Consider the following 27,638-nt stretch of genomic DNA (forward strand, 5'->3'; position numbering starts at 1 on the left):
TGTACTTTTGCTCATCTTTAGCTAGAAACTTATGAAACCGGTCCTGTACGCCCCTTATTAACAATTCATTAAAATTGCGAGACGCAACACGGATGGAAGTTTTCCGAGCTGACCCTCCTCTAATTTCTATAAACTGTTGTTTTTTTATCACGTCTCGGTAAAATTGCACATTTGACTATAGACGAGTTGTGGATATGCACGATTACCAGTGCGTTTGTGTCGTAGATGACTATACTATTATAGATTATATTTAAATGTGAATATTACGCTTTGATCGTTTTTTATACGCGCAAGTATGTTTTGTGATATGTTTTGTATATATGTATATTATAAGTTAAAATTAAATAACGCGACATTTATACAACACACAATGAGATGTCTAAAAGAACGCATTTAAATGTTCCTAACGCTTTCAAAAAAGTATTAATGTAAATTAATGTATAATTATTACTTTATATCAACTTTTTATTTTTTAAGAGAAATAAAACTCATGGCGTTAATGGATTAAGAATTTTTTTTTCACTTTAATCGAACAACATAATGAAATTTATTTATGAAAAATGTAGCAATATATATTATATTTATAATTGTTATCTTACAAATGTGTAATAAGGATAAATTTTATTCTTCAATTTTGAATTAACGTTAAATTCATTAATTGTATAACTTTTTTATATTTTTATTGATCTTAGCAGCAAAGAGATATTTTTTTTTTTTTTATAAAAAAATGATCTTTTGCAAAAAATATGACATCTGCAGCTTTTTAGCAAGTCTTCGTATCTGTAAGTAAATATCCAACCAAAATTCTAGCATCTCTTGCATATACATATATATATATTTACACACATACACACATTTTTTTTGTGTAGTATATAGGTATCTGTTTGCTATAAATCAATGACTTAACTAATTTGTCAAAAATAAATTGCATCCACTATACATAAGTTCTATAAAAAAAGGAACTATTACGCTTAAATCATAAACACAATAACATTAAAATACAATAACAATAAAATTCATACTGATGAGTTTATAAAAATGCAAATATAATATTATAAGTAAAATTAATCTTTATTATAAATGTGAATACTGTTTACATAAACATATCTCTCTTGTCATGTTTTGTAATATCTCAAAATCAGATATTGTCGAAGCTTTTCCCGTTTTTAATTCTGATATGCCAGCAAGATTGATATATAACCGCCCGATGTCTTTAGCAACTAAAAAATATATAATATTTATGACAAATATTAAAAGCATATTTTAATTAATAATTATAATTAATTACAATCTGTGAAATTACATTTCTGTTTCTGTGTATATAATAATTTAGTTATTATATATATTAATATATTATATTTATATATTATTAACAGATTATTTATTTTTATATTTCAAATACTTTTGAAGATACAAAATTCAACGTTTAAATATTCATCATTCAATGTTTCTTATATTTTTAATGCTAATTTTATAATATTAGTATATGCAATTTATTTTATTTATTTTGTTCTATTCTTTAAATGATATCTATATACGTAATAGATAGATATTTACATTTATCCTTTGCCTTTTGTTTTAAGACTTTAAAGTGCTATACATATATATATATATATATATATATATATATATATATATATAACATTGTATATATAAAATATAAGTTTTAAATAACCATCTCTCTTAATCTTAATTATTTTTATGTAATAAACATGATTTGAAAACCATTTCATTAAAAACAAAATTTACATCAAATTTAAATAAATAATAATTTGTATTTACATCTTTACGGTATCATTTTGTCATCTTATGATTATAATATTGTTGAAATAATAATTTTAATATAATTTTACTCCGATATTAATTTTATGAAAACCTTAATAAAAACATTATTTATTCTAAATGTCGTTTGCGGAGGAAGTTGTTTTGATGATTTGATAGCTAAATTTTTTTTTTTTTTTTTTCTAATAGAAATGTTACTTTGTATGAATGTACAATTTTTAGAACGTAAGAATAAGATTGTATATTTTGTCGAGGAAAATATTAAAATACAATATATTTTATTTTTGTTGCAACATTTTTTTAATATTAAGTTAGATAGGTATAAAGATTTAGTTCGCTTACATTACAAAAAGTAGCCATTGTCATTGGGAACAGTTTTCCCGCGCTAAGATACAACGGTTTGTTGGCATAAATCATTACGATCAATAGTTCTCTAGCTTTTTTTGACTCCAACGTGTACCACTTGCACTCGCACGCGGCCTTATAAACTCCCTCGCACTTGACAAACAAAACGCCATTATACGCCATAAAAATCAATAGAGATTTTTAGTTCGGGCGAGAAAATCTTAACTACCCATACAGTATAGAACGTTGCAGCGGTACAGTGGTAATGTTGCGATGTTCTATGCTTATAGGTTAGCATCACAATTCGTTTTGCGCTATGTTTCTAAGAAGCCGACAATGAGACACTTCGTACTTACTTGAGCGACCAAAATTTCTCCTACGGTGCAGTAAAGACATGTGTGTGCAAATGTATTAATAAACACTGTCATAATAAAAATTAAACGTAGTTGAGAGACATCACCATGCTGAGTTATCATCTAAACGAACAATATATATGTAATTAATCTTTATTTTATTCTCTCAATGCGAAGAAGGTTGTTTACTTCACAATTAGGAGTTTAAATTCTTAAAGAAAGTACTATCTCTATACTAATATGACGTTATATATTAATTATATTAATTATAACTTATATTATGTTTTTATTATTGTTAAAACATTTTTATACGTATAATATTGAAATAAGAAATGTATACATAGTTATTGTTTATTTATAAAATGGATTAATATAAAATTAAAAACAATATTAAAAATCAAAATTTATATATATTTACATATATATATATATATATATATATATATGTATATTTTTAAATAAAATATTAGAATAAAATTAAATATTAATGTTTACATTATTTTTGAATTTGTAAAAATTAATGTTTAAAAGACAAACTAAAAATATAAAACATATTTTTTCGAATATAACTTTTTAAAACGCGTCTGTAAAAGATATGATTTATTATATATTTAAAAATGTCATTATGTAAAACATACAAGAATCTTTTTCTCTTTCACCCTCTTTCCTCTCTCTCTCTCTCTCTCTCTCTTTCTTTCTTTTAGCAAAGAGCAAATAAAAAAACACAAATCAAGTTAAAGAAGAATACTTACACTAACGATTAAAAAACCTTGAAAAGCAAATAATATGCCAAAGTAAAACAGCGCCCCAAGCAGCATCCAAGCAAATATATTGTCAATTATATTGATCGATCTATAAGAGAAAGTAGTCAAGCAAAATAATATTAATGACTATTTTAATTATATTATTATATTATTTTTATAAATGCGAGAGAGGAATTATATAAAAAGGTTTCGATAACTGTTAAATTTAAAAGAATTTCATTATTTTATTTTATTAATATAGGACATTAAAAAAAAAAAACAATTTACTAGTTGCTCCAATTTTTTGTAAACTAACTTTATACACACATATTATTTAATATTGTATGGCAAAAAAAAATTAAGTGATATTAAAACATTTACAGTTTACAAATTATACAAAACTACATTATAGGAAAAGAGTAAAAAAATTCTTTGATATTATCGATGCTTAAACATAATGAATAACCTGATGAGCCGTATATGATCCTGTACGCTGTAAGATAGAACGTTTTCGAAATTGTTAAATTTATCGAGATCGATGACGCGCGCCTTGAGATTCTCCAATTGACCGCACACGTGAAAGATCAGCAGACTTAAAAAACAATCTGTACCTGTGTACGCAGCGGCAACCATAAACATACCGATAGATTGCAGAATGTATGTTATCTCATAAAACGGGCTCTTATCTCGATCATAAAAGTAATATGTTTGTAACGGCACCAATCTACCCGGATCCGTTATATTCGTCAGATATCTTATTGAAAAGTCGAAGATAGGAAAAATAGTAGCCAAAAAAAAGGATATCAACATTATAAAATATCCAAATATCGTAAGTATGCACGCGAGTCGCGCTCGTTTTATCATAACGTTCCTTTCTTGCACAGTCTTTGGCTTTAACCAGTCATGCTTAATCATGTTTAAAAGCGGTAGAATATCTAGAAATAATATGTATGTAGGACTACATATGCGTCATAGTTGCATGCTTATTTTTGAGACATAGATATCGAGAGAAATATGTTTTTAGTGTACGTAATTTACAGAGTATATGCTCGCTTATACCTTTCTTTTTCTGCCACATAATGAAAAACTTTATCGTCGCCATCGTAAGTGGTAAGGTGTATTGCAGATTATCGATCATCGACATTATATTGCCCCATATTCTGAGCAGAGAATACACACTCGGAATGGTACAGAACCAGAATCCTATATTCAGCATAACGATTACGCGTACGTTTGTCATTAATTTCTCCCATTTAGTTTCATTATTTTTTGGCCAAATGCCCAACATTTTCAAGCAAATCCGATTTAATTTTATGGCCCATTCGTAATCTACATTATATTTAAAAGAAATAAGTTGAAAGAATTTTATTAAAATTAGAACATCTTATTTAACACATAAAAAATTTTGTTAAATATGATTTTTTTTATATATTTCTTTTCCTCCGATAAAGTTTTTTTTTCCCCACAAATATTTATATCTGCTTTACGTATTCACATTGTCAGAAACTAGATATACATCGAATCTCGTTAGATCAGAGCATGTATGTAATCATAAAACATCACATTAAATGTAAAAAAAATGACGTATATATATCGTTTAAATCAGATGTTATTAATAATCGTATGTATGTAAAGGAATAAAAGAACATCATTCTATACAAACTTTAGAAAGATAAATATAGCGGACCATTCTCCCAATGATCTCGCTTGATATCGTTTAGAATAATTTTTCGTTATAACTCAAAGTATGCATATGTCTGTTGTATGAGAAGATGAGCTTGTCTAATTTGATCTAATGAATCGAGGAAGAAAGAATACCTGCGTATGCCGTGTATATTGATGTATCCATATTAGTGTCTGTGAAGGGACTGAGAGCTTTCTCACCCTCGTTTAAGGAGGCGCTAGAACGTTGCGTGCGACAAAATTCGCTACGCTTGATACCATGTTCTACAGATGTACATGTCGCACATCAATAATGCAATGTCCGTAACAAGAAGAAGGGCGATGTTTATGAAGAAATTAATAGCGCGAATGCTAATGCGAAGTATAGATACAGGGCCGCAGGCGAAAATAAAATTTCTAATCGCGTACTAAAAAATTATTACTGAAAAAAAAAACTGGAAAATAAATTTCAAGTTATGCTAAATTGCGTACTATGTTTTTATTTATTATATATCATATTTTAGATCATAAAAGACTAATATTTAAAGATATATATATAAGTACAATATATATAATAGCATCATAAAAATTTAAATGTCTAATTTTTTGTATCGATAATTGTCTAATTTCGCTTTAGCGTAATTTTATTTTGAACATTGCTTGTGTGCATGGTATAACTTTCTTAGATAAGGATAAGATCACTTTTCTCTTTCTTGTACTTTCGCTCATCTCTAGCTAGAAATTTATGAAACCGGTCCTGCTATGTGCCCCTTGTTAATGATTCATTGAAACTGCGTGGCGCAACAAGGGATATGAAAGTTTTTCTAGCTAATCCTTTTTCAATTTCTAACAATTATTCTTTCATTGTACATTCGACTATAGACTGTAGACTATAGACTCCACCATAGCTGTGAATATGCACGATTACCAGTGCGTGTGTCACCAGAGATGACTAGAATATAGAATATTACCAGTGCGTGGGTCTTTCTTCGGAGATGACTATACTATCATAGATTATACGTATATCTAAGTGTGAATATCATATTTCGATTATTCCTTATATGGGCAAGTATAAGAAATTTCGATATCTCATACATACCATAAGTTAGAATTAAATAACACGACAATTATACACAGTAAGACAGGGGTCTGCAATACATTCAAATATTTCTATCGTTTTTGAATTTACAGTGGGAGTATTGTTAAGGAGATTGGTTCGAAGAAGCATGGTATGATAAACAGTAGAAAAAAACTACATTATTTAGACCTATATAACACAATATAAATATACATATTTTATGATTGTAGTAAAAAATGTCAACCATATTATTTTTTGCCATAAATATACATGACTCTTGTTGTAAAAAAATTTTGACATATTAGAAGATTAAATATAGAATTAATTTATAATACAATATATAATGAAGTATACATAGTGTTTTAAGTGTAACAAGTATAGTAAAAGCTTTACTCTCATTATATAATTTTTATTTGTATCTATAATAACACAATGATGTCTTATTGGATTTCTAGATGAACGTTTCTAATTCAAGTACGATGGGCCAGTAAGACCGAGATATAACTGCCCGATGTTTTTAATAACTAAAATATAACATATTTATATAAATATGAGGTATAATATTTATGCGTAGAAATATTTTACAAATTTAATCTTACAAATTATTATGTTCTATTTCCTCTCCCCATTCGCATTATTAATTATTTATTAAGATAATTGATCTCCAAAGTATAGATATCGATGTGTGTAATACATGCAACGAAATACAATTTTGATATGCGTAATTTTTATCACACAACTTATTTTATATATTATCATAGAATGCTTGTTATTTTATATTATTATTTAGGTTTCGTATTGTGAGTATAGAATTTTAAAACTTTATTATATAGAAAATTTTTTTATATTTTATGATAAAAAAAATTTTATATTATTTGTTTAGTTGTGATATATAATTTTAAATATCTGCATGATATCTTTAATATTATTGGGTGATTGCATAAGTTTGGGCCCGATTTAAATATAAACATCAATAGATTATATTTTAGAGATAACACTTTTATTAATCAATTATATAGTCTCCATTCTTTTCTGCAATGGTTTTCCAACGATCTATAAGCTTGTCGATTCCATTTTTGAAGAAAGAACTTGGTTTTTCTTGAAAACAGTTTGTAAGATGGTTTTCGACAGCTTCCTCGGAATTGAGATTCTTGCCATTTAAACTATTCTGCAAAGACCGGAACAGATAAAAATCTGAAGGCGCAATATCTGGAGAATATGGCGGGTGCTGCAGAATTTCCCATTGCAACTCCTGCAGTTTTCCTGCAGCTTATTCCTTTCAGTCAGGAGATGCGGCACCCACGTATCAAGCTTGGGAATGTATCCAAGCTTTTTTAAATGACGAAAAGAGGTTGAATTATCGATGTTCAGCCTCTCAGCAATATCCTCAGTTGTAATCCTTGGGTTTCTTTCCACTAAGGCATGCACAATGTCATCATTGATGCCAGAAGGCCGTCCAGAGCGGGGTTGATCCTCCATGTTGAAATCACCATTTCGAAATCTGCCAAACCACTTTTTGACTGTTCGGAGAGCAGGAGCGCGGTCCAAATAAACGCTTTGAATATTTTTTTGTGCAATCCCAACACTCACGCCTTTCCGAAATTCATACAGCATTACATGCCGCAAATGCACCTTTTCGTTCTCCATTTTTAATGATTTCTCTTATGCACAAATGGACTTATCTGAACAATATCTGACGCTAAATTGACATAAGACAACGTCATCTATTCGATGTAAGCAACAATTACCACTCGAAAACAATAGAACTCCGCCATGCAGTAACTTAATGCCATCTATGAAAATCGGGCACGAACTTATGCAATCATCCAACACATTTTTTACGCGGGATATTAATGGGGAGAATTTTTTTATGACGTTTAGAGTTTAGAGCTGATCTTACACTGCAAAATGTAGCCATTGTCATAGGAAAGAGCTTTCCTGCGGTGAGATACAGCGGTCTCTTGGCCTGAATCATCATAATCAATAGATTTCTCGCCTGTCTCGGCTGTACGTTGTACCACTTGTATTGGCAAACAGCCTCGTAAATCCCATTGCACTTGATGAACAGTGAAAACAATCAAAGAATATGTTTAAGTATAAGGGTAAGTTTATGAAATATTCAAATAAATATTACACAAAATTAGATAATTTTATACTCTTCACAGAGTATAAGAAGAAAATAATAATAAAAATACTTACTTGGATAACTAAAAATTCGCCTACTACGCAATGAAGGCACATATGCGTGAACGTATTGATAAACGACGTCATGATATAAATTAATCGGGCGATGGAGAGATTGCGACCTTGTGTCATTATCTATGCGATTTAATCAAGATGAATGCGTAATTAGAATTTTCAGATAAATGTCTCTTAAAAGACAAAAATTGATTTAATCAGATCGATGAAGTTGAAATAAAAATTTAACAAGTATTGTATTTCTGTTCGAAAAGCAAAGGCTTCTTTTCAAGACGAAGTTTAATTTATCGAAATAAAATAAATGGCAACAATTTGGTGAAGATTTTTCTTTTTCTATATATCTTTCATAATTTTCTTGAAAAGGTAAATTATATTTACTTTTTATTATTTAAGATAAATTTATAATGGAAATTTAATATACACAGAGTATGAGTCAACTTTCTTAAATGGTATAATAAAAAAAAAAAAAGAAACATATTTATACAATTCTAATCGTAAATTTCAGTTTCTTGCGGATAGAAAAATGCATAAATATTACAGAAACAATACTTGCGGTAACAAATAAAAATCCGTATAGAGCAAAGAGTATGCCGAAATAAACCAGCAACCCAAGCAGCATTAAAGTAAACGTATCGTCAATAATTTTGATAGATCTGTAAGAAAAAGATAATAAACATAATAACATCAATAAATATTACATTTCGATTTTTACTTATCCTTTATTTGTTCTTGGAAATATAAACAGATAAAACTACACAAACAAATTTGTAATTATTGAATGAAAATGGCAGAAAAATTTTCAAAAATCTAGTTTTATATCAATTATTTATATAATCAATAAATTAAATCGTCACTGCTCGAAATTGTTTTAGAAATTACAAATGTGTCGATTAAATTTGTTAAATTGCGCCAACGTGAAATCTTGTGTCAGTAACGAATTTACGAATTTATTTCAATGTGACACGAGTTCTTAGATTAAACAACAAAAAGGAAGATATGTGTGATGCGTTGGAAAAGATTCTATAATTTTATAGTAAATTAATTCATTTCGCCCTTTCTCGACAACTATGTACAAAACCTGATGAGACGTATATGTTCCCGTATGTTGGACGATAGAGAGTCCTCCAAGCAATTAAATTTCAGATCGAGAATACGCGCCCTGAGGTTCTCGAGCTGGCCGCACACGTGGAAGATGAGAAATCCCATGAAGGTGTCCGTACCGGTGTATATGGTTGCGGCTACCATCAAGCTGAAGCCTTGCAGAAGGAAGATTATCTCGTAAAACGGACTGTCATTTACGTTGTACATGTAATACGACTGCAGAGGCATTAATCTATCCGGATCGGTAATATTTGTCAAGTATCTCAACGACACGCCGAAGCTGGGAAAGATTACGACCAGAATAAACGAGACGAACATCACGAAGTATCCCCATATCATTATCAAGCGTGCAGTTTGCGCACGTCTTACCATAATCGTTCGTTCTTTTCCCGTCTTTAATTTCGTCCAGTCCTCTTCAACCATTTCCAAAAACGGTATAAGAACTATCGGAAATAAATTGGAATTGTGATGTTATAAAATAATGAATATTGAAAATGATGACGATTAATGATTAAAAAAAAAAAAAAAAAACGGAACAAAGGATACAATACCGATACAATTTAAGAAAATATAGATACTAAAGAATTTTATAAAGTATTGCGAATAAACGGTAATTTTAATTCTTCGCTTTTTTCCCTAAAATTTGAATTAACAGAATAAAAAGAAGAAGAATTGAAAGAATATTCTTTTGTTTCTTTTCTTCCTTTCTAATTTAAAATGTTGTAAAAATGTTGTATATTTAAGGCTTTTTGTTAAAGAATTACCTTTCCTCTTTTGCCACATTACAACGAGTTTTATTACTGATATCAGAAGCGGCAAGCTATACTGCAAGTTATCAATCATGGACGATATATCGCCCCATATTCTGATGAGAGAATGAAAAGTCGGAATGGCACTGCTCCAGATAATTATGGTTAATATAATAATCACATACGCATCCGTCATCCATTTCTTTCGTCTATCTTTCTCCGGCCAGATCCCCAATAGTCTCAAGCAGACTCGATTTAACGTAATGAACCATTCGTAGTCTGTTAAATTCCAAAAATAAACACGATATATTAAAAATTTTAATAAAATTCAAACGAGATTCATTAATCTATATATTTTACTGAGATTAATTTATGTTTTATTATCTAGAGAGAAACAGCGTATGTGTATTGCGCACATATTTATTTTTTTATCTACCATATATAAGGACGTATTCTTCCACACATAATCATTATATTTTTCAGCTTTTATTTAGGAATATTATTTGAAAATTCATTATTCATGCTCAAAAGAGAAATGTGTGCTACCGTATGAAAACTATCCCGGAAAAAAGTACCTGCGTGTCCCGAATGATCCGAGACATCCATACTAGCGTACATAAGGCGACTAATTTCTTTTTTCTCGGTGCGATTGTATTCTCGACGATCCGTACAACGGAGTGCGAACTGTCGCGTATACGGAAAGTTTCGAGACTTAACGACGTTCTACAGGTGGATACAGGTAGCTATTAATAATGCAAATGTCTATAAGCGCAAAAGATGCTTGTAGATGCTCGATTATTCACCCCAAGGGGGGTTGAATTGCCGCGGGATGATCAATTGTCCCTCTGCGAACTATCAGCATCGATGCAAGGGGCCGCATTTACTTATGCATCAAATATATGTTTCTCTCAGAAATCGGAAAATTATGTAACAAGTTTTAGGATTCACTCGAAGCACGCGTTCACGTTTTGCACGTTGTGTATGTGAGTATGTGTTAAGTAATTAAATTTCTAAAAAAATATAATTAACGGTTGTGTATAAAATATATAATAAAAAATGTATAATATAAATATAATATACGAGGATTAAATTGAATTTAACGATTAGTTTAACAACTCATAATTGTGTAAAGTTAATCCTTTGAGAAAAGCTTTTCATGTCTCTCTTTTTATTACTCGATCACCCTAGCAGTTTTTAAAACCGACTCTGTATAGAGTAATTATTGATTAACCAGAAGGCGTACAAGTTTTTACAGTTGAAGCGTTGAGAGAAATATCGAAACTTCAACTTTTGTTTTTGCTTTCCCTAAATACTTACTTTTTACAACGGTCTGATTAAAGTTTTGCAAGCAAATTATATACCGGCCAAGTCACATACACAGCTGTGAGCACGCAGCACAAATACACTCACCATTATCCAACTTGTATCTATCACCGGAACTAGACTATTGTATTTTAATTTCTAATTGTTATATCAGCAGTATCATTTCGAACTACTTGCTGCTTGTTCATTAAATCTGCAATTGTAAATTTCCGAGAGACAATGGGAAATATATAATCTAATGAAAGAGAATATATTTTTATAATATTATGTGATATTAATTTTATATATATATATATAAAATAGTTTGTGTGTGTAAAAATTGTGTGTGGTAAAATAGATGTGACAAGTATCCAGCATTTCACAATTTTTATAAATTATTATATTAGGTGTACAGCTTTGCTTCCGCCGTTTTCCTATAGATGGCTTTAGCGGTAAGTAGTGGTCGAAATAAATAGATCGTAGACGTCATGCGATAAACTTGGGCATCTGTCAACATAACCCCATAGAAACATTAGTCGATTTGCGTCCGCGTCATAAAGTTATTCTCGATTGAAAATGTCAGTTTACGAGCCAAATTCTCGTCATTTGCGGGAGGTTTTAATTTTCTGCTTCAATATGAAGAAATCCGCGGCTGAGGCTCATCGAATGCTCTCAAATACTTATGGTGAAGCCGCTATTAGCGAAAGAACGTGTCGCGAGTGATTTCAACGCTTCAAGAACGGTGATTTTCACGTCGAAGACCGGCATAGCGGTGGAAGGGAGAAGGTTTTCGAAGATGCAGAATTGGAGGCATTACTTAACGAAGACTCGAGTCAAAGTCAAAAAGAATTGGCACGATCATTGGGAGTGGACAATACTTTGAATCATAAATGTATAACCAGTTTTTTTACAATAAAGCCTCGAATTTCGGGAAAAAAACGGCGGAAGCAAAGTTGTACACCTAATATATTCAAATAAAAAAATTAAACATTTTAATAGCACAGAGATAGTCTTTATTTAACTTTGCAAGTATTTACATAACGTAATTTGCATGATTGTTTATTCAAAATTAAGATAAAATAAACAAAAATAAAGTATGATCATATATGTTACGTAATTATGTCGATCTTGTAATCTTATGAGTACATATTTAAATAGACAATATTTGATATATAATTTATTGTACAATTTTATTTTTATAAAATATATTTTTGAATATATATATAAATTTTATCGTAAATTAATTTTTATCAATATTTTTAATATAAATTTAATATTTTAATATAATATTAGAAATTATTATCGTACATATACAAACGTAATGTACTATAGCTTTGTTTTTTGTAATCAATCATTTCTCTCTTAATATCGTTCGCGATTATCAGTCATTTTCAAAACTCCGTATTTAAAATAAAAATTAATAACGGTGTAAAAACGATGGAAAATCTTTACCCTTTTAGAATTTCACGCAGATATTCGCGATTATTTTCGTCTATGCTGGTGTGAACATCCGGAATCGGAGTTTTACTGCATGAAATACCGTAAGTAGCCACACCGACGAGTTTGTCTTCGTAAATTAAAGGACTGCCACTAAAACCCTAGATAATAGTATTAATGTTAAATATTAATATTATTTAATTTTGATATTCCTATTCCGCTAAACTTTCGCATACACATACATATACATACGTTCGCACACTTTGAATTTGTGCATACATGGCTATTACAACATTATGATTCTTATTTACACACCTTAATCGAATTCTCTTTTATAATTAATATAATTTATTATTTCATTAACATAAATTATTATTTATTATTTTTATTTAGTATTAATTATTATTATAAACATTAATTAATATAAATTTAGTTCATTAAAGAAAGAGAGAAAAATTTGTATTAGAAATGCTGTGTGAAAAGCTTTTTTTTTTTTTTTTTAATCTATACACGATTACCCGATCTTTATCGATATTGACAAAACATGTATATTTGAACGATATATTTACAAGACATAATTAAATTTTTGTAAAATGAAAATGTAAGATATATGTATAAAGATTTTCGATTTCACGCTCGACGATATATTATTATTTTGCGTTACAATGGCTTACCTTGCAAAATTTGCCTTCGAGTTCCGGCCGAGTGCAGAATTCAGACTCGCTGAGTTTCTTCTTGTGGAACGGCTGGCATTCTTGAGATTCTATAGTATTTAACGTGACTTTCTTGAGATGTGCCGTCTTGTTCCCCTGACGATCGGACACCATCCATCCAACCATTTGTAGTTTCGCGTTGAACGGTACTTCCGTTTCGGATAGTTGAATCGGCTGCGCGTTCTCTCCAAACTGGAGTGGCTCTAGGAGCTGCAAAAGATAATTCATTCAATTATTATTATAATCTGTGATAAAATCGCAAAAGGTATATAAGATTTCTCGGAACCAACAAAGATAATAAAAATTTTTTAAATCTACAAGCGGATGTAGAAGAACGAAATTTTTTTTTACATTTCAATGTTTCATACATCTGAGCGACCAAATGTCACAAAGATGGGTCAACTAATAATTTTTAGTATTTTATTCGAAAAGAAAGAGAGAGAGAGAGAGAGAGAGAGAGAGAGAGAGAAGAAAGAAAGAAAGAATATTTTTATATAACTTATTTAAATATTAAAAATTTTATAAGTACTTGCGGCACATTTAATTATATATTATATATTGAAACACAAATAACGATAATATGTGTAAAAATCAATTAAAATCTACAACTATATATTTTAATTAAAACACACCTATATACAAATAAATGTAAACTAATTAAAGCATAAATGTGTACCTTAAGCACACCGAGGCCGGCCGTAACGGGATTCTCGTTCGGATTAATAAAATGATTTTGCGAGAACATTTCCTTTACGAAGATACTTTTGCCGCTGGGTTTGAGGCTGCTCGTACCGCACGTCACGTATATAGAATTCATAACGTTCCAAACATGTTCGAACGGCGGCACGCATCGATCTGACGTGAGGATGTGATGCTCGTCTAGTATCACGCCGCAACAAACTGGTCTACCGTTCCTTTTAATCAACGCGAGATACGGATATTTGCTGATATCAACATCGCCATCATTTTCTTCAACTTCCTCAGCATTGATACCTGGCACGAGTATCGATTAGCCATTTCTTCTCTCGTCAAGATGAAGATTATTGTCTCTTATTGTTAGATAAAAAGAGAGAGAGAGAGAGAGAGAGAGAGAATGAAAACAATTTTATTTTACTTTATATGCGATGTAAAGAAAAAAAATTCAATTTTCAAGTGCGTGCAATTTTTTTTTTTTTTTATTATTATATGTAATATATTATATACTGACATAAAATATTACTTACCGTTAGCGGCGACGAAAATCAAAATCCATGTGAGTCGTAACATTGCGAGCGTCCCGTATGGGAACGTGGCCTGGACAGAATTTGAAAGGTCCGACGCCACGCTTTCGCCACTGTTTATATATACGATCGCAGTGTGTTTACGCAGTTGCGATTATTAATGATTAATTATTTGCACAATTTGAGAAATCCAATACGTACGTCATTAAGAGCACAAATGATAACGTGACATTTTTTTTCTTTCTTTTCGATTTCTGAGATGATTCATGAGAGAGATGTCCCCTCTTGAGCGATATAAGATCATAAATTACAAATGTGTCTTTGGAATCACATGCATTATATTTTGGCTACGAGATACGCTCCCAAAAGTAAGAAAAGCCGCCGTTTCTCTTATATTATATATTTATAAAAAAGAGAGTTGAAAAAAGATCATAAGTATTCTCGGGAATTCGACATATGTACCATAAAGTCATGGGACCAAAAAGTCAGTTCAATTATAATATAAAAGTGTTAGAAAGAGAGAATGATATATATGAAAAATAATAATAATCTATATATCTATAATAATAGATATCTATCATTTTAAACTAAGACTATCATATAATAATGTTTACTTATATATCTTAATTTACATATATTTTTCATTTGTTCTAGTCATTATGAAAGGATTGGCGAGATAACGCAGTATTTGTGTAAATGTTGGTAACTTATGGAATAACACCGTTGGATTCTTGAGTGACTGATGTGGCTGACATATCAATACGCAAATACACTAATTGCAATATGATCGATACGAAATTCGATAAGCCGTATACGATTCGTGACATTGATTCTTAGTGGTAAAGTCTTCGGTTACGTGCAGCCGCGATACAAACGGTTCTCCAGCCGTTCGCGGACAAACGCCACAATTTTTTTTATCACTATATCTTTATTATATTAGTGATTAGAACAAATGTAAAATACGTAAGAAATGAACAATTTAAGAAAATTGTTGATATTTGTGTAAAAAAAGCTGTTATGTTTAATTTCTCATTGACAGTTTCTTTCAGACAGAGATTAATAAAGTTCTAGCTAAGAAAGGTATGCATTAAAAGAGATGCGATGGACGCGGAGTTTTATTTTATGTACATTGCTATGATATTAGGTGTACAACTTTGCTTCCGCCGTTTTTTTTCCGAAATTCGAGGCTTTATTGTAAAAAACTGGTTATACGTTTATGATTCAAAGTATTGTCCACTCCCAATGATCGTGCCAATTCTTTTTGACTTTGACTCGAGTCTTCGTTAAGTAATGCCACCAATTCTGCATCTTCGAAAACCTTCTCTCTTCCACCGCTATGCCGGTCTTCGACGTGAAAATCATCGTTCTTGAAGCGTTGAAACCACTCGCGACACGTTCTTTCGCTAATAGCGGCTTCACCATAAGTATTTGAGAGCATTCGATGAGCCTCAGCCGCAGATTTCTTCATATTGAAGCAGGAAATTAAAACCTCCCGCAAATGACGAGAATTTGGCTCGTAAACTGACATTTTCAATCGAGAATAATTTTATGACGCAGACACAAATCGACTAATGTTTCTATGAGGTTATGTTGACAGATGCCCAAGTTTATCGCATGACGTCTAATGATCTATTTATTTCGACCACTACTTACCGCTAAAGCCATCTATAGGAAAACGGCGGAAACAAAGTTGTACATCTAATATATACAGTATTATATCATTATACATTTGTGTTTAGGCATTTAATTATTCTATCATCTGTAGCTTTATTCCGCATAGTGCGGAAGAAGACATTTTTATATTTCAACAGGACGATATACAATATTTGTATACTTGCATCTTATAAGGTTTTTTTTCATACACATTAATAATGTTATCAATATACATTTAAAACAATATTTAGGAAATTCTATATATAATATCTATATTTTTATGTTTATATTTATTTTTTTAAAGATCCAACACTTTACATAAGAAGACTAATAGAATTTTTTTTATATAAGGGGACTTGTTCTATTATGTTTTTGAATTAATATCTCGTTGTGAGCAAGACGGATATGTAACCAGCTGATGTTTTTATCAACTGAAAAGTGTTTATTTAGAATAATATAAAAAAATGCAAATATAAACGTAAAAAACATGAGAAAGTAAAATATATGGCATAAAAATACCATATATAAGTGTGACTCATATGAAAAATAACTGTGATAAAATTAATTTATATAATGATTATAAAAACATGTAATTTATAATGGTAGGATTAATAATGTTAAGAGGATGCCGGAGCGACGGCCGAACTCCGACGAGTTAGCGCCCTCATCTAAGCGTAACTAAAATTATCGATAATACCGACCGAAATTATCGATAATATCAATAATTTTAGTTCCGCTGTTACCAATATTAATATTTCTGCATGTTTTATGCATATTTGAAAGAGAATTGTGTTCAATATGTTGAAATCGGACATCGTGTATTTCTACTGCTCTATTGCCTCGCACGCATATCTAAGCGTATCTAAGCGTATAGATAACAGTATAACATATACACGTGTCTGCCTTTATTGCATATTTGAACACAATTGCACACATTACTTATATGGACTTATATATATATATATATATATATATATATATATATATATATATATATATATGTACGTGTGTGTGTGTGCCTTTCCATATATCTTTCCAAGAGGAATAATATTTGGCCATGTGTATGTGTGTGTGTGCATGTATTGTTATATATATATGTGTGCCTTTTATGTATATATATATATACATACATCATAGATACATACATACATACATACAATAGCACAATACATATATATGTATTATAATATATAATAACGGTTATATTGCTAATCTTACATAACTATTAAATCGCATCCGGTTCAAAATATTGTAAAGCAACCAGCACACGTAAATCGCCTCTGGAATATTTTTTACAATAACCAGCACACGTAAATCGTCTCTGGAATATTTTTTACAATAACCAGCACACGTAAATCACCTCTGGGATATTTTTTACAATAACCAGCACACGTAAATCGCCTCTGGGATATTTTTTACAATACCCAGCACACGTAAATCGCCTCTGGGATATTTTTTACAATAACCAGCACACGTAAATCGCCTCTGGGATATTTTTTACAATACCCAGCACACGTAAATCGCCTCTGGGATATATTTTTAACCAGAACGCTCATGCAAACCGCATCTGGTATGAAATATTTACAACCAGTTCACGAAAAGATCGCTTCTGGGATCAAATATTTCGGCAATATTTAGCGCGCACATGCAAACCGCATCTGGTATGAAATATTTACAACCAGTTCACGAAAAGATCGCTTCTGGGATCAAATATTTCGGCAATATTTAGAGCGCACATGCAAACCGCATCTGGTATGAAATATTTACAACCAGTTCACGAAAAGATCGCTTCTGGGATCAAATATTTCGGCAATATTTAGAGCGCACATGCAAACCGCATCTGGTATGAAATATTTTCAACCAGTTCACGAAAAGATCGCATATAGATAATATATAACATACATAGTATGCTCGGATCAGAAAGAGACGGACAGAGAAGAATGGGCAAAGAGAAAGAGGATATAGTGTAAGTGAGCAAGTGTCCATACAAGTGCCAAAAGTAAGAAAAAAAAGGAAATAGTTGGATCTTTCTCCGTAGCAATACTTTATGCTCACTAATATTTAGCGACTGATGTGAATTATTAATCGATATATCGTTGTACAGCCATTCTCTCGCTTACTCATTCCTATTCTCTCTCTCTCTCTCTCTCTCTCTCTCTCTCTCTCTCTCTCTCTCTCTCTCTTTCTTTTTTTGCCCATGTCTGTCTATTTCTTTATAACAAAAATACTATATGAGTACTAAATACTATATGCATCATATATATATAATGTGTATGTTCATGTATTGTAGTAATTCTAAATTCTATTTAAAGATTAATTTTATGTTACAATTTTTTTATACAAAGGTCTTTATGTTGTTTTCTATTTAGGAATTGCTTTAAAGATATAATCAAAAAATAAAAAAAAAACTTGAAATATTACATTTTTATATAATATTACATTATCATACTTATATTTTTGTGTAAACTGCACGGAAAAAAAATTCAATTATATCTAGCGACATATTAGTATATACTATACATTAAAACAATTCCTTCTAGAATTATGGTATATAAATATACTAACCTTTTGACCCTTATTCTTTTTAAAGAAAGTCTGCGGGCAAAGCGAGGCAAGCGTTTTTCATTACATTTTCGCCCTATTATATGAACACACTATGACTACACAAACACAACACTCGTTTTTTAAATTCGATGCGTTATAACGCGTTATAACGGTTGAGCACATTTTTGCGGTTATCTCTCGTTACGCGTATGTACACAACACGCGCGACTGAGACTGAGACTGAGTACTGCCGCGCACTGATATTATCGGATGTGCCTGGCTGTGTGCGTGTGAATAGTACAGTCGCCTTATTCCCCGATACGTACACACATACTTAGATACATGCATGCTACAAATATCGCGTAATAATATAAACAAATGCGCATCTTTATAAACGAATATTCTGTAACCGAATAAAAAATTATTTTCATATTGATTAAAATTAATTCGATACATAAAAACATTATTTATTAATATTTTACGACATGTCATTTTAATCACAATAATGTAATTAATGCATTTAAATTATTTTCGGATATATAAAATGCGAAATACAGACATTTGATTTTCTATAGTAACATGACATATATATACAGGGTGTCCGGCGTCAACCGCATCACCGGTCATGTGCAGGTAGAGCAGGTGAAACCGAGAAGAAAAGTCCTGTACCAATTTTTTATATAATACTTAATAAAAGAGTTATTATTGAGTAAAGTCTGGCCAATCAGCGCCAATCTTTAGCCGGGCGCATGTCGGTGAACCGCGCGCTTGATAGTGTACGCCGCTGCACACTTCACAGCGCGCGGCTCACTGACGTGCGCCCGGCTAAAGGTCGGCGCTGATTGGCCAGACTTTACTCAATAATAACTCTTTTATTAAGTGTTATAGAAAAAAAAGGTAAAGGACTTTTCTTCTCGATTTCATCTGCTCTACCTGCACACGACCGGTGATGCGATTGACGCCGGACACCCTGTATATATATATATAAATTTTATAATAATTTATATATATTAATCTAACGTGAAAGATTGTAGATAAAGGGAGCCTCACAAGCGAGACTTCGGAACTCTTCGATATTTGTCGTCTGGCTTGCTCCTTCATTCTTTCTCGCTATTGCTTTTGTCGACTCTTCAGCATCGCGCGGGGATCTTTCCTTATATAAACATCTTATAAAATAAAAACTGAAACTTTCATATTGTATTTTATTAGTATAAAAATAATTATAATGGATTAATGAGATTTTTGCGATTAAAATAACACCAAATATGACATAAATCGGATAATTTTAAATGAAATAAGTAATAATTTTAATAACATAATTGATTAAAAATAATCCGATATTATGTCATGTTTCGTGTCATTTTAATCGCAAGAATCTCATTAATCCATTATAATTATTTTTATACAGATGAAATGGAAAATACAAGTTTCACCTTTTATATAGAAGATGTTTATATTTTGTAGATAAGGAAAGATCCCCGACGCTGAAGAGTCGACAAAAGCGAGAGCGAGAAAGAATGAAGGAGTAAGTGAGATGACAAACATGAAAGAGTTCCGAAGCCTCGCTCGCGTGACTCCTTTTATCTGTAATCTTTCACGTATATATGTCATCTTACTATAGAAAATAAAACTTTCGTATTTCGCATTTTATATATCTGAAAATAATTGTAATGGATTAATTACATTTTTGCGATTAAAATGACACCAAATACGATATAAATCCGATTATTTTAAATGAAATAAGTAATCATAATTTTAATAACATAACTGATTAAAAATTATCTGATTTATGTCATGTTTAGTATTATTTTAATCGCAAGAATCTCATTAATCTATTAAAATTATTTTGATATCGATAAAATACGAAAAACAGAAATTTTACGAACGATATGTAACCCGAGATATTATAGATAAAGAGAGCCTCGCGAACGAGACTTCGGAACTGTTTGATGTTTGTCATCTCGCTTGCTCCTCGTTCTTTATTGTATTCTTTCATCCCCATTATTATATTCTTTTATTTCTTCGACTTTTATTCTTTCTATATTCTCGTCTTCCTACATAATAATACATTAATTTATTCGTCTTTATTTTATACAACATAAATGAGATATTGTGTATGTCATAAATAGAAAAAGTATTTAATTATGTGCATTTTTGTATGTACATGTGTTGTATTTAACTATAATTAAATAGAAAAAGAAAATAACTTGTGTATCTCATTTATGATGTATCAAATAAACATAAATAAATAAATTTATTTATTTTCATGTAGGGACACGAGAATAGAAAGAATAAAAATTAAGCAAATAAAAGAATATAATAATGGCAATAAAAGAATACAATATACAATAATGAACGAGCAGAATGAAAGAGAGAGAGAGAGAGAGAGAGAGAGAGAGAGAGAGAGAGAGAGAGGCGCGAGTGAACGCGTAAGTGAATATGCGAGGAGCATGAAGCTAAGCGATACGTAGTACATAGCGAGCGAGCGATTAGAAAAAGACAGAGCGTATGATCGAGAGAAAAAAGATACTGCAATAATGTTAGTGCGTATATATATATTACTCTCCACGCATGAAAGAGACAAAGGTAGTACGATTATGTCTGTCCTTGTCATGTAAGATTGCAGCTCCGTCTATCGCGACATCACGCAACTAATCTACTGCTCTGTTTTACTCTTGAGTCTCTATCTCGCACACACACATATACACGAAAGTGTAGCATCGTAAAATCTTTTTTATAAAGCTTCTAAATTCACTTCTCTAAGTTCACTTATACTCTTTGATGAAATGCCGAGTGCGGAGTTCACTGATTAGGCACGTACAGATTACAAATTTGTTATATTAAGTAAATGTTGACGGCAGAAGCCGATAACAAAACTGTAATTTTCACATTTTTTTCAACTTTTCATATGAAATGTTAAACTCCGCACTCCGTTATTATGTGTACCTTAATTGTGGAAAAGGATTTGTTGATATCTATAATCAACAAAAAGATTTTGCAATCCTACTAATATTCGCATTCTGTCGGTAATCCGGCATCCTCTTAATGTTATAAAATTGTGTTTTAGGATCACTTACGTTGCAAAATGTAGCCATTGTCATAGGAAACACTTTACCAGCGGTAAGATAGAGAGGCTCACTGGTTTTGATCATTAGAAAAATTATATCCCGCGCATCTTTTGGCTCCAGAGTATACCATTTATTAGAATATGCAGCATAATGAATTCGATTACACTTGAATTCATTAAAAATGTATTGAAGTATTAAGAATTATTTCACACAAATACATCTAGTACTTTAACATTTACAAAATTTATCCATGTACATGTTAATACAATATAATACAATATTGTGTATGTGCGTGTCGTATGTATGCGTGCACGCGTTGAATGTATGTACGCATGCCGCCGTCCCATACGTATATATGTGTGCGTGGATTATATATAATATTAATTATCTAAATTATTAGAAATTTTTATATTTAAACTTTAAATATTAAATATAAAAATACTGAGATTCGTCTGTAAAATTTCTTACATACACATACACACACGTATAAATTTAAAATAAAATAAAAATAAATTTTTTGTTCTGTGAATATCCATCATTTATAGTTAAAATGTTTCCTTAAACAATACAATAATAATTGTAGAAGAAAAGTATATGGATTATGAGAAATTAAAAGATTTGAAACTCTTTTACCTGCGATACTAAAATTTCGCCTACTGCACAATAAGCGCACATGTGACCAAACGTATTGATGACCATTGTTACGAGATATGCTAAGCGAGAAATCGATAAGTAATTCCCATCTTCTAAAAGCTACATATTTACACATATGTTTGGAGGAATATATATTATAGGAAAATATTATTATAATAAACATAAAATACTTTTATTATATTAAAAAGTATTCACTTTCTAATATTATATACAATATATAATATATATATATATACTGGGTGGCCCATTTTAATCCATCCAGTCGAATATCTCAAAAACCAAGCCCGGAAGAGAAAAATGTTTCAAACAAAAGTTGTTTGGTTTCAAGGGGGCCATAAGATGATACCATTGGTTTGACCTTGGAAAATCATTTGAAGGTCATGTGAAGGTCAACTTTAAAATCTTAAATAGAAATCCCCATATTTTATTTAGTATTCTTATAGCTGATATCGAGAGCTTTCCAAAACACTATAATAAACTATTTTTTTATTTAGTACTTTTTGAGTTATTTTATATTTTAATCTGACATCTTTTGATATAAAAAATTAAATATCTCATAAAATAGTTAGTTTTTGATAATCTTACCGTAATACTTTTATGTACAGAATAATGAGACAAATCAATTAGTGCAAAAAAAAAAAAAAACAAATAATTGTTTAAAAAAATACATCGTAAATAATTTTTTTAAAAACTATTATTTTTTTATACTAATTGATTTGTATCATTATTCTGTACATAAAAGTATTACGGTAAGATTATCAAAAACTAACTATTTTATGAGATATTTAATTTTTTATATCAAAAAATGTCGATTAAAATATAAAATAACTCAAAAAGTACTGAATAAAAAAATACTTTATTATAGTGTTTTGGAAAGCTCTCGAGGCAAGCTACAAGAATACTAAATAAAAAATGGGAGTTTCTATTTAAGATTTTAAAGTTGACCTTCACATGACATTCAAATGATTTTCCAAGGTCAAACCAATGGTACCATCTTATGGCCCCTTCGAAACCAAACAACTTTTGTCTGAAACATTTTTCTCTTTCGAGCTTGGTTTTTGAGATATTCGACTGGATGGATTAAAATGGGTATATACATATATATATATAAACATTATTGACAATGATTATTTGATAATGATTCATCGTTATTACTTTCGTAGTCGTATAAAACTTTATTTTATAGAATTTCGATCTAACATTTTCTTTTACACCGTATTATTAGCAAAACAAAAAAATTACTATTTAGTACTATAAAATTTCAAAGATAATTTGACAAAATCTTTCAAGTTCTTATTTTAAAAAAAATTAGTATATTAGTACAAATTTTATCATTTTTAGATTATATCCAAAGGCTTCAATATTATTGATAAAATAAAAAACTTTTTGATGTACACGAACTGCTTGCAATAATATAAGTGCAAATGGAATTATTTTTATACGTGTAGAAAAAAAACGTAATACAATATTTTGTATGCCGATGATTTTCATGAATGTTTTACTTACACTAAGAATTAAAAATCCGTAAAAAGCGAAAAGAGTACCGAAATACAGAAATAATGCAAGCAGCATTAGATTGAAAGTGTCTTCTATAACAGCGATAGCTCTATAGATTAATGATTTATGTATTATATAATTGTGTTATATTTTATATCACTTTGTGTCTATAGTATATAACATATAATCATTTTCATGTTATTACACAGTTTTATATTTTCGTATTTATATAATAAATAAAAATTTATCTATAACATATGATAGAAGCATGATTACCTGATTAGTCGCGTGTGGTCCATCACGCAGCTCTTTAAAGTGTTAGCGTAATTCGTGAATTTATCTAGATGCATGATATGTTTTTTTAGAATGTCCAGTTGGCCGCAGATATGAAATACTAACAAACTAAGAAAATTATCTATGCCCGTGTAAGGTAAAACCCCTAAGATCATGGAGATAGCTTGAGAAATGAATGTTAATTCGTATTGCGGACTTCTAGTTGTATCATATACATAATACGTCTGTAATGGCAATGGTTTGCCTGGATCAGTAATGTTCGTTAAATATCTCATCGAAAAACCGCATGCAGGCATAAATATAGCAATGGAAAAGCATATTCCCATCATGCCGTACATAAACATGGTGATTGTACGCGCAGTTTGCGCCCTTGTAATCATTATAAGTCTTTCCCAAGAGGCTTTCGGTTTTACCCAATCGTTCGCAATCATATCCATTAAAGATGACATAGCTTTAACAGGATAATATGGATAAAGAAAATCACAAATGTTATTATAAAAGAAAATAAGAAAGAGAGAAAGAGAAAAGGAGAAAATATTAATATATATGGAGAAAAATTTTATCGATAAATTTATTAAAAATTAAATCAGAGATAAGACTTTTAATATATGAAAAATTTGAATCATAAAAATGTAATTTTTACACAAGATTTAAATAAATATGATATACAGGGTGTTCCATTTTAAAGGACCCACTCAAATATCTTAGAAACACTGCGTTAAATCGAAAAATGTTTCAAACAAAAGTTGTGTGGCTTCAAGGGGGCCATAAGATGGTGACAATGATTTGACCTTGGAAAATCATTTGAAGGTCATGTAAAGGTCAACTTTAAAATCTTAAGTGAAAATCCGCATTTTTTATTTAGTATTCTTGTAGCTGACATCGAGAGCTTTCCAAACACTATAATAAACTATTTTTTTATTCAGTACTTTTTGAGTTATTTTATATTTTAATCCGACATCTTTTGATATAAAAAATTAAATATCTCATAAAATAGTTAGTTTTCGATAAGCTTACCGTAATACTTCTATGTACAGAATAATGAGACAAATCAATTAGTATAAAAAAAATTGTTTTAAAGAAAATTATTTACAATGTATTTTTTTAAACAATTATTTGTTTTTTTTTTGGCACTAATTAATTTGTCTTATTATTCTGTACATAGAAGTATTACGGTAAAATTATCGAAAACTGAATATTTTATGAGATATTTAATTTTTTATATCAAAAGATGTCAGATTAAAATGGTATAAAATAACTCAAAAAGTACTTAATAAAAAAATACTTTATCATAGTGTTTTGGAAAGCTCTCGATGTCAGCTATAAGAATACTAAATAAAAAATGGGGGTTCCCATTTAAGATTTTAAAGTTGACCTTCACATGACCTTCAAATGATTTTCCAATGTCAAATTATTGTCACCATCTTATGACCCCCTTGAAGCCACACAACTTTTGTTTGAAACATTTTTCGATTTAACGCAGTGTTTCTGAGATATTTGAGTGGGTCCTTTAAAATGGGACACCCTGTATACTTAAAATTAGTATGCGTTGGCGAATTGAATTATAATTATAATAATGGAGAGAGAGAGAGAGAGAGAGAGAAACTAAAAAAAATTACAAGTATTTTGTAAAGTCAAGTATTATATAAAATATAAAATACTATATAAAATACTATATAAAATACTATAATACTTTATATAAAATACTATGTCAAGTATTTTATTATATCGCCTGCTATCTATTTTTTTAAGTTCAGCATAGACGATTAAATTGTAATTTTCATTTAAAATCTTGTAAAAAAACTAACCATCTTTTTTCCACCAAAAAATTACAACTCTGAGCATAGCGGTGAAGACTGGTAAAGTAAATTGTAAATTGTCTATCATTAGCATAACATCTCCACGAATTCTTATCAAAGAATGTATGGCAGGAATCAAAATACCAATCAACAATGACATGACAACGACAAGCGCGCGTAAATTGCACATACACCTTTGCCACGTAGTCTGCTTAGTCTCGGGCCAAAGCCCGATCAGTTTCAAAGTACATCGATTCAACTTTACTGCCCATTCGAAATCTACCTATTTCAAGAAAATTCCATGAGCTAAATTATTCCTAATTTCGAAGAAAGATTATTAAAATTTAAAAATTATATCGTAAAACAAGAATTCAAAAAAAATAAATGTTTCTTTGACCATATTTTTCTTCAAATTATACACAAAGAGAATGATTATAAAAAATGATACTTGAGATAACAAACTTGAAATTCTAAAATACCACTTCTCCTCTTATTTGTTCTTATTGTCTTTCTGCACAAATATATTATTATCATTCTTTGCAAGAACTGAATTACTTCCAATCAAACAATTTAAAAATGAAAGAAAATTCATATTTATTGATAGCGATACACGTCGATTGTTTGTTCGATTTATTCTAAAATTGTAGGTCGCGTATATATTTTAAGCTAGAATGTATTTTCTCGTCGAGACTAATTTCCAGTATAACTTCAACGATAAGAGAACGGCACCTTCATATTCCATATTCTTTGAAGTTCTCATGTTGCGCGTTATCTAGAGACTGGCCTCTGTCTCTTTATCATGAAACAAAGTCACCTCCTATTCGGCAACGCGCATGCACGCATCTTTTTTACACGTCCGGATCTATACCTATTTTTTTATTATCCAGTGAATGACCAGACCACTTACCATAAGCTCCTTTAAATATTCCAAACATCTCTCGTTTATGTCTCTTCGGCGGGAAACGATGTATCGAGTATACATGAAGAAATACTTGGATATAATAACAGGTGGGTGATCGCGGCGGAAAATGACGTACTAAGTATGTGTGCGAAAAAAAAAAACGTGGGTATAATAACAGGTGGGTGATCGTCCGGATCGTAGGGGCGAGTACAACACACGTACACAATACACGTAAACGACGTATGTACACCCGTTATGTTCTCACGCACGCTCTCGGACATACTGTACATTCTCGATTTTGCAGAGGAAATTATTTCGAAATTATATAAATTATATATTACCGTAGCATTCTTCCTTACTAAAGCAATGGAAATCGTGTTATTGGCACAATTTCTGGAGAGATCTCGCTTATATTACATACATCGCTATACATCTGTGTTTATACAGGGTGTCCCATTTTAAAGGACCCACTCAAATATCTCAGAAACACTGCGTTAAATCGAAAAATGTTTCAAACAAAAGTTGTGTGGCTTCAAGGAGGCCA

General features: G+C 30.3%; 4 protein-coding genes and 1 long non-coding RNA gene across 13 annotated transcripts in view; 1 reads left to right on the forward strand and 4 right to left on the reverse strand.

Annotated features, from left to right (window-relative positions):
- The window catches only part of LOC138943370 (uncharacterized), a 32,974-nt gene extending 23,286 nt beyond the window's left edge, over nt 1-9,688 (forward strand). Inside the window, exons 2-3 of the long non-coding RNA XR_011448463.1 lie at nt 7,845-8,065; nt 9,306-9,688. This is a non-coding gene — a long non-coding RNA (uncharacterized lncRNA). The remainder of the gene's footprint in view (nt 1-7,844; nt 8,066-9,305) is intronic.
- Nucleotides 1,118-5,116, reverse strand: LOC138943367 (odorant receptor 85c-like). Of its 2 annotated transcripts, none has more exons than XM_070314164.1 (7): nt 5,042-5,116; nt 4,283-4,552; nt 3,690-4,158; nt 3,233-3,332; nt 2,484-2,603; nt 2,125-2,280; nt 1,118-1,220 (listed from the first exon to the last, which is right to left on the reverse strand). In XM_070314164.1, the coding sequence occupies exons 1-7, from the start codon at nt 5,070-5,072 to the stop codon at nt 1,167-1,169; spliced, it is 1,200 nt and encodes a 399-aa protein (XP_070170265.1). In that variant the 5' UTR covers nt 5,073-5,116; the 3' UTR covers nt 1,118-1,166. The 2 variants fall into 2 exon arrangements, with proteins under 2 accessions (XP_070170265.1, XP_070170266.1); XM_070314165.1 differs by having other exon boundaries at nt 4,283-4,426; nt 5,042-5,077.
- On the reverse strand, nt 6,363-10,734 carry LOC138943365 (odorant receptor 43a-like). Of its 3 annotated transcripts, none has more exons than XM_070314154.1 (7): nt 10,588-10,733; nt 10,028-10,291; nt 9,241-9,706; nt 8,716-8,815; nt 8,163-8,282; nt 7,864-8,019; nt 6,363-6,487 (listed from the first exon to the last, which is right to left on the reverse strand). In XM_070314154.1, the coding sequence occupies exons 1-7, from the start codon at nt 10,628-10,630 to the stop codon at nt 6,434-6,436; spliced, it is 1,203 nt and encodes a 400-aa protein (XP_070170255.1). In that variant the 5' UTR covers nt 10,631-10,733; the 3' UTR covers nt 6,363-6,433. The 3 variants fall into 3 exon arrangements, with proteins under 3 accessions (XP_070170255.1, XP_070170253.1, XP_070170252.1); XM_070314152.1 differs by having other exon boundaries at nt 8,712-8,815; XM_070314151.1 differs by lacking the exon at nt 6,363-6,487 and having other exon boundaries at nt 7,759-8,019; nt 10,588-10,734.
- Nucleotides 10,735-12,762: 2,028 nt separating this feature from the next.
- On the reverse strand, nt 12,763-14,730 carry LOC138943429 (chymotrypsin-2-like). Its single transcript, XM_070314283.1, has 4 exons — nt 14,688-14,730; nt 14,141-14,457; nt 13,426-13,674; nt 12,763-12,912 (listed from the first exon to the last, which is right to left on the reverse strand). The coding sequence occupies exons 1-4, from the start codon at nt 14,728-14,730 to the stop codon at nt 12,763-12,765; spliced, it is 759 nt and encodes a 252-aa protein (XP_070170384.1).
- Nucleotides 14,675-27,383, reverse strand: LOC138943358 (odorant receptor 43a-like). 6 transcript variants are annotated; one of them, XM_070314133.1, is made up of 8 exons: nt 27,101-27,383; nt 26,338-26,476; nt 26,203-26,250; nt 24,377-24,845; nt 24,110-24,209; nt 22,583-22,702; nt 21,959-22,114; nt 14,675-14,968 (listed from the first exon to the last, which is right to left on the reverse strand). In XM_070314133.1, the coding sequence occupies exons 1-8, from the start codon at nt 27,173-27,175 to the stop codon at nt 14,849-14,851; spliced, it is 1,227 nt and encodes a 408-aa protein (XP_070170234.1). In that variant the 5' UTR covers nt 27,176-27,383; the 3' UTR covers nt 14,675-14,848. The 6 variants fall into 6 exon arrangements, with proteins under 6 accessions (XP_070170234.1, XP_070170232.1, XP_070170229.1 ...); XM_070314131.1 differs by having other exon boundaries at nt 26,203-26,472; XM_070314128.1 differs by having other exon boundaries at nt 26,203-26,476.
- Between the last annotated feature and the right edge of the window lie 255 nt (nt 27,384-27,638).

Source organism: Polyergus mexicanus, unplaced genomic scaffold (assembly GCF_030449975.1).
Source record: "Polyergus mexicanus isolate NDT 795.1 unplaced genomic scaffold, iyPolMexi1.0 SCAF_26, whole genome shotgun sequence".
Taxonomy (NCBI): domain Eukaryota; kingdom Metazoa; phylum Arthropoda; class Insecta; order Hymenoptera; family Formicidae; genus Polyergus; species Polyergus mexicanus.

What these genes read in the sequence shown, in the direction of transcription:
- LOC138943365 (XM_070314151.1), bottom strand. Translation starts at nt 10,630, where the DNA reads ATGTACGCTAGTATGGATGTCTCGGATCATTCGGGACACGCAG. An exon ending in AATGTGGCAAAAGAGGAAAG is followed by an intron (nt 9,707 to 10,027) that starts GTAATTCTTTAA and finishes TATTTCCGATAG; the next exon opens with TTCTTATACCGTTTTTGGAA. An exon ending in GAACATATACGTCTCATCAG is followed by an intron (nt 8,816 to 9,240) that starts GTTTTGTACATA and finishes TTTTTCTTACAG; the next exon opens with ATCTATCAAAATTATTGACG.
- LOC138943358 (XM_070314128.1), bottom strand. Translation starts at nt 27,175, where the DNA reads ATGTATACTCGATACATCGTTTCCCGCCGAAGAGACATAAACGAGAGA. An exon ending in TTTTTGGTGGAAAAAAGATG is followed by an intron (nt 24,846 to 26,202) that starts GTTAGTTTTTTT and finishes ATCCTGTTAAAG; the next exon opens with CTATGTCATCTTTAATGGAT. An exon ending in GACCACACGCGACTAATCAG is followed by an intron (nt 24,210 to 24,376) that starts GTAATCATGCTT and finishes ATTAATCTATAG; the next exon opens with AGCTATCGCTGTTATAGAAG.
- LOC138943367 (XM_070314164.1), bottom strand. Translation starts at nt 5,072, where the DNA reads ATGGATACATCAATATACACGGCATACGCAG. An exon ending in TATGTGGCAGAAAAAGAAAG is followed by an intron (nt 4,159 to 4,282) that starts GTATAAGCGAGC and finishes TATTATTTCTAG; the next exon opens with ATATTCTACCGCTTTTAAAC. An exon ending in CAATGGCTACTTTTTGTAAT is followed by an intron (nt 1,221 to 2,124) that starts GTAAGCGAACTA and finishes TATATTTTTTAG; the next exon opens with TTGCTAAAGACATCGGGCGG.
- LOC138943429 (XM_070314283.1), bottom strand. Translation starts at nt 14,730, where the DNA reads ATGTTACGACTCACATGGATTTTGATTTTCGTCGCCGCTAACG. An exon ending in GATTTTCGTCGCCGCTAACG is followed by an intron (nt 14,458 to 14,687) that starts GTAAGTAATATT and finishes TACTCGTGCCAG; the next exon opens with GTATCAATGCTGAGGAAGTT. An exon ending in TCGAAGGCAAATTTTGCAAG is followed by an intron (nt 12,913 to 13,425) that starts GTAAGCCATTGT and finishes ACTATTATCTAG; the next exon opens with GGTTTTAGTGGCAGTCCTTT.